This window comes from Elephantulus edwardii, unplaced genomic scaffold (assembly GCF_000299155.1).
Source record: "Elephantulus edwardii isolate Elephantulus edwardi_28Jun2011 unplaced genomic scaffold, EleEdw1.0 scaffold00144, whole genome shotgun sequence".
NCBI classification, from domain to species: Eukaryota; Metazoa; Chordata; class Mammalia; order Macroscelidea; family Macroscelididae; genus Elephantulus; species Elephantulus edwardii.
Genome location: NW_006399894.1, coordinates 460,243 through 468,872, shown reverse-complemented (window position 1 = coordinate 468,872; position 8,630 = coordinate 460,243). Strand labels below are relative to the sequence as shown.

At 46.3% G+C, this 8,630-nt stretch overlaps 1 protein-coding gene across 1 annotated transcript in view; it reads left to right on the top strand.

Annotated features, from left to right (window-relative positions):
• The window catches only part of MAP2K3 (mitogen-activated protein kinase kinase 3), a 43,678-nt gene that overhangs the window by 8,906 nt on the left and 26,142 nt on the right, over positions 1-8,630 (top strand). The window contains exons 2-3 of the mRNA XM_006894465.1: positions 5,755-5,821; positions 6,150-6,198. Of these exons, the coding sequence (XP_006894527.1) occupies positions 5,755-5,821; positions 6,150-6,198 (116 nt within the window). The remainder of the gene's footprint in view (positions 1-5,754; positions 5,822-6,149; positions 6,199-8,630) is intronic.

Below are 8,630 nucleotides of genomic sequence, written 5' to 3'. Positions count from 1 at the left end.
TACAATCCCCCTCCGCAGGTCCACTCCACTATAAAGCCTTTGCTCTGGACTCAGGTCATGACAAAAATCCCTAATAATTTTCCCTCCTAAACAGTTTTCTCCCTCATCTGTTTCAATGCAGTATACATTACTGAACTCATCCTTCTCAGCCTCCTCCCAACCCCGAGGTCAGTCCTGCTTTACAACAGTGGCACCATGCAGTATTTGTCCTTTTGTGACTGAGATACTTCACTCAGCATAATGTCCTCCAGGGTAACCCATTTTAAATAATATTGCATGAGTTCCTTGTTTTTCAATGAGCTGCCTTTTCATTACCAGATGGCCTCCATAAATGTCCTAGCTCCTTAAACAGGGCTTTTCTACCTGTCTTTATCTCCAGCAACATTTTCCTGCCTTGTACTTAGCTTCTGGTAATGAGCATAAATGTTGTATGGGTTTATTTTGTAGGCTGTGTGTTGGTTGCTCCTGTCTGTCTCTCTCCCTGTAGACCAAGCTCTGCAGCTGGCATATGGGACTGAATCATTCCTTGCTGTGGGTCTGCTGTGTGCATTGCAGCGTGGTTAGAAATGCCAAGAGTGCTCTGTTGTGACAGCTGACTGTCCCCAGACCCTGTTATCAGAGTATGGACTTGCTCTCATTGAGGACAGTGCAGTGTTGGAGTCTACCCCCTAGTAGGGCTATACCCTGGGCACCTGCACAGGCCAGATGCTATGCTGTCACGCAGAGGATCAGCCTCTCACATAGGCTGGGCTGAGGAGGTCAGGCAAGAGAGGATTCCTGTGCTAATGGGACAGTAAGAATCCCCTTCATCCTGCTATCCAGATCCCCTGTCCAGAATCCAGGAGAGGACCCAAGGGTGTGGGGGTCATGTGTCAATGGGGCCCCCCAGGGCACTGGAAGCATGGTCTCTCCTTGTCTTACTGATTTACTTGGTTTGATGCTCAGGGGGCCTGAGGGTCCCAGGAACGATGTCATGGGGCATGATGCTGCTATCAAGCACATGTGGGTAGGAAACTTGTCCTTGGGAAGCTGCTTAGTGTCTGGTCCTCCGAGGTCCCTCCTGTGAAGTAGAGATGAGAAGGCCCAGCCTCTAGACTTTGGTGGGGTGAGCATCAGCACAGCTTATGGAGGGATGTGTGTAAGGCATATCATGTGAAACACACCCTTCTCCTCCCCAGCAGCCAACCTGGGCAATAGGATTCCTGTGTGATTCTTCTAGAGTCTGAAATGAGCAAAGCATGGGGCTCAGCACAGTCCAGCAAACTTTGGTAGTTAGCATGCATGTCTTGTCTTTCTACAAGTCCTTTCCTTCTTGAAACCTTGGTTTCCCCGACTGAAGTGGAGTTGGTGGTCTAGTTGTTCTCTGCAGGCTTGTATGGTTGAGTGCATAGTGGAGGGGAGATGGGCTGGTTCTCATGATCTGCACGCACAGGGCCTGATCCCAGAGGTAATGTTAGGTATCCTTGGGCAGACAGCTTTAAACTGACAGGAATGAGTTCTCAGAGCACAGAGGTCTCAAGGACACAAAGAAACAACTCAAAGTAGGAGGTGAGGACAGTTAGGGACAGGCTTGGTTTTTGTTGTGGATCTGAGTGTTGTGGCTGAACACAACAGTGTCACTTCCTTTTGTGTGGGGAGGCCATGGCCCCCGATAAGGCAGGCAGCAGGATAACAGCACACAGTCCCAGGACGCAGGGGAGGGCTAGCAGGGAGGCTTCTCTTTGGCTCTGTCTGTTGATGCTAGGGAGGTCGAGCCAGGTAGACCTGTTTTCAGGTCCCTTGTTGGCTAGAACCCACTGTGGGACCTTGCTCATGCCCTCCCCCATTCCAGCTTCCTGAGCCAAATAAACAACAGCTTGTTGCCATCTAGTCAGAACTAACTCATAGCTGACAATCCAGGTCAGGGGGTTTTCTTTTTCAAAGGCTGTAAATCACATGAGATGAGATTGCCCATATTTCTCGCATAGAGCAGCTGGTGGATTCAAACCACCTAACTTTGTATTGGCTGCATAGCTCCTTACCACTCGACCACTGTGAAAATACTTAAATACTTCTCTCCTCCAGTTGCTAAGAGGATAAAGGAAGGAGCGACTGTGGCTGAAGGCCTGGGGTTTTCTCAGGAACCTCCAGTTTGCATGTGTAAACTTATGCAAGCTGGACTTTCCTAAATTAGTATGACTGTAATCTCACTGGCCATTTGCAGTGTATGCCACTGACATTGAGATGGGTAAAGGGACCAACCTAGGGCACAAAGCTGGGATGTGGCAGAGGCAGCATGCAAATGCAGGCTGTCCACTGGCTACCTTTAGAGGTCCAGAGGTGAGAAAATGTCTCCTCAAGGACAGGCACACTTGACAGGGCATGGTGGTGGGCTTGTGGGAGTCCAGATTCTCCTCACTCACTGGGAGCGGTAAGGTCTTAGGTCCACGTCTATGGTTTTTTTCTGCTTCAGTGTTTGGCCTCTCCTCTGTGGGGCCACCCTGGGGTTGCTGTGAGTTGGAGGACCCATGAATGTCTGGCCCTGCCATTGCCTGTCTGGTTGCCTCATGAGCTAAAGCCATGTCTTCCTATGGTTGGGCTGTGTGGCTTCTAGCCTCCCCGCCCCCTTTTTTTTGGTGTGTGTGTGACTATCACCACTGTGGGTGTACCTGGGTGTCCCGGCCAGCTGGCCAAGTCCTGGCATCTGTAGCAAACAGTGTCAGCAGCTGTGTCCTGTTTCTGGGCTGTCTCTATGGCATCTTCACCCACTCTCTCCCACAATTGGCAGGGTGCCCTGTGGGGCCTGGGTTACTCCTGCTGCTGTGGGGCGAGTGGGTTACCTGACTTGATAGACAGTGAGTGAGGAGGCCAGGTCCAGCTCTCCGCCACCCAATCTGTGAGGCCTGATCAGGCTGACCTGGCTCTGTGGGTAGCTTTTGAAACTGGCTATCTCTGAGATCTGGGAATCTCTCAGATGCTTCTTGGGAGAAGCTACATTCCATTCCTTTGTGACAGTTCTACTTCCCAAGTTAGGCCTCCACTCTCTTCTCTTTAGAAGCAAGTGACATGCTCCTTCACAGGTCTGAGGACAGGAGAGGTGCTTCTGGTACCTACATATGCAGAAACCAGGTTCTAGCCACTGAGATGGGTGTAGCAGAGGCCACATTGGCTCTGTCACTCCTCTGGCAGGTTGTCTGCGAGCCATCTGAGTCCTTGATGGCTGGCATGGGTGTGGGGATGGGGTGAGGAAGAGGAGGTGAGTGGATGCTCCTGTGAAAGCATAGTCATTGGAACAGTTTCTGCTGTGGGGGTTTTGGGGAGCATGCTTGAGTCTCTGCTCTGCCACTTGTGCTAGGTGACCTTGAGTGAGTCACATTACTGGTGATGAGCTGCCTGGAGAGGCACTTGGGGCTGGGCCTCTCCCACCCTCCCACACTCATCCTTGCGCATAGTTCTCCGCTCTCTAAGCAATGGTGCCTCTCACAGAGCATTAAGGACGCTTCCTTAGCTGCGCTCTGTTCCCTTAGCTGCACTGCAAGGCACAGACGCCAGGGTGCAGATAAGCCTAGCACTAGCCTGGTCTCCAGTGAGTGAGGGCACTGGCTCAGTGCCTGTGAGGGAAGCAGGACATCTCTAGTGGCCTCAGATAGCTTTGCAAACTGGAGAACTTTAGTGGGGAGGGGAGGCGGGCACAGCTGTGGCCTCCAGGTCAGGTGGTACAGAGTCCACTCTCGGCCCCATATTCCCTCTCTGGCAGCTTCTTCAGCTTCCCTGTCTTCTGTGTCTTTGCCACCCCCACCTGGTATACGGATCTCTGACCAAAGGATGCCCTGGCCTCTATGCTGCAGCTTTCTTGGTGATAGTGAGGTTCTATAACATGTTATAATATATTAATAACAATGGTGATGGGGAAAAAACCTCCATGTTAGTTAAGCGTAGAATTGCACAACTGTTTATTATGTTTGCTATTAATAAATTGTACATCTATAAAATGTTGAATGGGCAAAATTTTTGTGTTAAATAGATTTATAGCAATGACTGGAAAGGAGAAAAAGTGGCTGCTAAGTATACAGCCAAATATACCATGCGACTTGGTTCCTTCATTGAGGTTTATGGTTTCCTGGAATCTTTCATTTAATTAGCCTCTTAGCATGCGTATTAGGCTGATTATTTTGCATATTAGCCTAATATTGAGCTTTTATCTTATCTCCTAGTTTATTGTGTAATGCCTATGGTCTTAAAAGCTTTCAAGTGGCTGTCTAAGACATAACAGTTGTTCTCTATATTTGCTGGAACAACAGAAAAACGAGAGTCAGGAATAAGAGAAGGAAATGGAATATGTCTAATTGCATTCATGAACAGCTGCCACCTTTGCAATGAGGCTTGAAGCACTGGAGGGCACCTAGCTCCTATCACTGAACAGTTCAGTCAGAGATTTTATAGAGGAATTGTGATCAAAAAGGAGGAAAGCACAACACAATTTCAAATTCTCATAGATTCCATACTTTCTGGAGCCACAGAGGCTGGATGAACCCCTGAAACTTTTGCCCTGAGATCATCTTTAAACCTTAAACTGAAAATGTCTCTCTTAAAACCAAAACCATAGTCACTGGTGGCCTAATGGGTGGTGAGTTGTGCTGCCAACCCAAAGGTGAGATTCGAATCCACTCCTGTCACTGAGAGAGAAAGATAGGCTGTCTCCTGGGGGATTTACAGCCTCTGAAAACCCACTGGAGAGTCAGCCATGAGTCAGTTCTGATGACAGTGAGCTTTTTTTGAGTAAAGGATGTCTGTGTGAACATTATGCTTATAAAATATCTATTCCTATGGGATCTAACTGACAATGGCAACTTGGAAAAATGAGGTAGAGAGTTTTGGGGTTTATGTTAACAAGGGAAGAGCAATTTAGCAAAGGACGTTGAGAATGGTTATATAACTTGAAGAATGAAATCAGTGTCATGGAGCTGAGCGTGCAGAAACCGTTTCACTGGTGCTTGTTCTGTGTATTATTAACAGCAACAACAGCAACAAAATAAAGTAATGATGATATCAGTCTGGAGACTAAGGTGTGCCTGATCCAGGCTATAGTCTTTGCAATCACTTGCTATGTATCAGAGACCTTGACAATGACCAGGGATGATATAAGGAGAATTGATGCCTTTGAGCTGTGGTGTTGGAGAAGAGTATTGAATATATCATGGACTGCTAGGAGAACAAACAGGTTCCTCCTAGAGAGGGTGAAACCAGGCTGTTTTCCTGAAGCTTGTCTGAAGCTTTGTCTGACATGCTTTGGGCTTGTTGCAATGAGGGACCAGTCCTTGGTGAGGAATATTATGCTTGGGAGGGTGGACAGCGCAGGAGAGGAAGATCCTTGATGAGATGGATTAATTCAGTGACTGGGTTATGGGGGTAGATGTGTTGGAGACAATAAGATTGGCATAGGATAGAGCAGGGTTAGGGCCGTTGGACATAGGGTACCTATGAGTTGCAGGCAACTTGATGGCGCACAACAACAACAAAACAACAGCAGCAGCAGCGACAACATTTTTTAGTTTGCAGCACTTAGCTACTGGAGCTCCCTGTAAGTTTTTTTTAAACAAAGATTCAGTTCAGTGCCATTCAAGTTATCAGGCTGTCCACTGCTGTCTGAGCACATAGACCTTGTCATCAGGTTGAGGTCTGGGGTCTGCACCCTTCTTGTCTACTGTATAGCTCTGGGAGGACTGGATAATGACTGAACTATTGACCAGATACCTTACCTCCTCTCCTTTTTAGGAAAATCAAGGAAGAAGAAGGATTTACGGATAACCTGTATGTCCAAGCCCCCAGTGTCCAACCCCACGTGAGTCTGCCTCAGTTCCTCCTCTGGGCTCTGCCTGGAGAGGCTTCCCAAGGGGCCATGCCTCAGCTTCTGCACCGACCACAGAAGCCACGGAGGGGCCCGTGAGTGGTGCGCGTGCACTTCTTAGTTCCTTCCTACAGAAGTGAGCTGTATGAGTGGGACTATTTCCAGGTGCAGATCACTTGTGCTTTGTGCATGGTTGATGTGTAGGACTGTTGAAGTGAGGGAACTTTTTCATCAGGACCTTCCTGAGGCATATGGAAAGCTGTGCTTTGTCCTGTGGAGGGGGTAACTTTGTGAGCTCACAGCGTCTGTCTCTTCTCCCCAGACCGCCCCGGAACCTGGACTCTCGGACTTTCATCACCATAGGAGACCGGGTAGGTGTCTTTGGCAGCCTTTCACTTCCCTGAGTTTCAGTGTTATCTGAGAAGTTGGCTGGGCCTCTAAGTGGGAGTTTTGAGGAATGGGCAGGGCCCTAGGTGGGAGCTGTGAGGAGTGGGCTGGGCTCTAGGTGGGAGCTGTAAACGGTGGACAGTGTGAGGCTTGACTTCTGTGATCTGCTTCAAGGCGTACCTTCGACATTGCGAGCTCAGGGCTTGTGCTTGACTTTCCAAGCGGAATTCTTACAGGTTGGATATGAGACCACCTGCTTGCGCAGTCTTACATCATTGATGGGCCTGTGCTGTTACATTATAATTTGGTAAAGTCTGTAGTTACATCAAGGTTCACTTTTCATGTTGTCCAGACCTAATGTCTCTGCCCTTTCCGTATCATACAGAAAGTTTCTCTCCACAGAAAATGCTCTGTCTTCTACCTGTTCATCCCTTACTCCTCCCCATGATCTCCTGGGAAGCACAGACCCTTTCATTATCTTTGTACAGAGTTGATGTTAACCCTTAGTAGAAACTGATGTGTTCCAGCCCATTGTTACAGTTGCTGTGCCAGCCACCTTGGGGTGTGTGTGTGTGTGTGTGTGTGTGTGTGTGTGTGTGTGTGCACGCGCCTTTCTCTCTTTCTCTGACCCTTCACCTTCCCCAGAATGTAGTCCCTCCTGACAATATGCTCAAAGTATGTGGGACAAACTTTCATCATCTTTTCGTCTAAGGGGTACTCCAGTTGCACTTCCTCCAAGATAGACTTCCTTCTTTTGGCAGTTTATGGAATACTCAGTACTTTTCTTTAGTATCACAATTCAAAGGTGTCAATTCTCTGTCTGTCATCCTAGTTCTAACTTTTACATGCAAAGGAAATGATTGGAAAAGAACTTGAGTTGGTTCAGGCTCACCTTAGTTTTTGTTTTTGTTTTTTTTAACATTAATTAACTCATTTTTTACAAGCTAGAGATGCTTCAAATGGGGGTGACTCTATTGGTCTTTTAGTTCCTTCAGTCTTCTGATTGCAGACTTCATGGTGACGGTGGAGATGGTGTTGTAGAACCAGTTACTGTCTTCATGCAAGCACCATAGCGCCAGATGCCCACAGCGCATCTCTTCATTTTGGTTTTGCCGCAGAAGGAGCAAGCATATTTGGCATGCTGGCTGAGTTCAATTTTCTTTACCATCTTCCTGAGCAAGGCATTATAACGAGTCTTGTATTTACCGATGATGCTGACTTTCTTAGTGTGTTTAGCCATTTTGCTGCAAACCAGCACCAAATCTTGAAAGCTCACCTTAGTCTTTAAGAACATTGTGTTTTATATAATCATTTATATATGTTATGGTTTTTTTATTGGTTTCATACAAAATTCATATGCTTTGTGTTTTGTTTATATACGTTATTTTTCATAGTATCATTCCCATACATTGTGGTTTTTAAAAATTTTTAAATTTTTTATCCATACATTGTGTTTTATAAAATCATCATTGATACATGCCTGCCATTACCTCACCTTTTTAGGATCCCACTGGATCTTTTCTCATTTCTTCACCTCTATATCCACCAACCTATATACTTTATGCTGTTGTTGTTGTTGATTGCCTTCAAGTTGAGCAAGACTCACAGTGACCCTGTATTTTATATAATTGCTTACCATTGAGCTATGCCCATTACAACCCTATCTCAAGTTTCCCATTCCTTCACCACACCCAGTCTCTGCTGTCCCAGTAATGTTTTTCCTTCCCTTTATTCTGTCCTCTCTTCTCTCCTTTCCCTTCCCCTTTTGAACATTTATACATATCTTGCCCATTTATCCTCCTATTTTTATGATAGCGGTCTTTATGCAGCTTTTGTCCTTCTGTAATGGAATTATTTCACTCAGCATAATGTTCTCTAGACTCTCTCACATTACATAGTGTTTTATGAAATCGTTCTTTTTTATGCTTTGTTTTTATTTTTAGCTTTCGTTTTATATTGGTTTGCTTACAGAGTTCGTATATCACCACAACAAGATAAAGGTAAATGATCCAATAGAAAAATGGGCACAGGATATGAACAGTCACTTCCCCAAAGAAGACATTCAGATGGCCAACAAGCACATGGAGAAATGTTCAAAATCCCTAGCTCTGAGAGAGATGCAAATTAAAACAACTATGAGGAATCAGACCAATTACATCTGTGGAAAGAACCGCTGGAGAAGCTCAATATCAGCTGTGAAAATTAGGCCAGGAGCTGACGGTGGAACAGACCACCAACTACTCATATGCAAATTCAAGCTGAAGCTGAGGAAAATTAAACCAAATCCAAGGCAGCCAAAATATGGCTTTGATTTCATACCACCTGAATTTCAGAATCATCTCAGGAACAGGTTTGAGGCTTTGAACACTAATGAGCGAAGGCCAGATGAGTTGTGGGAGGATATCAAGGGTATCAT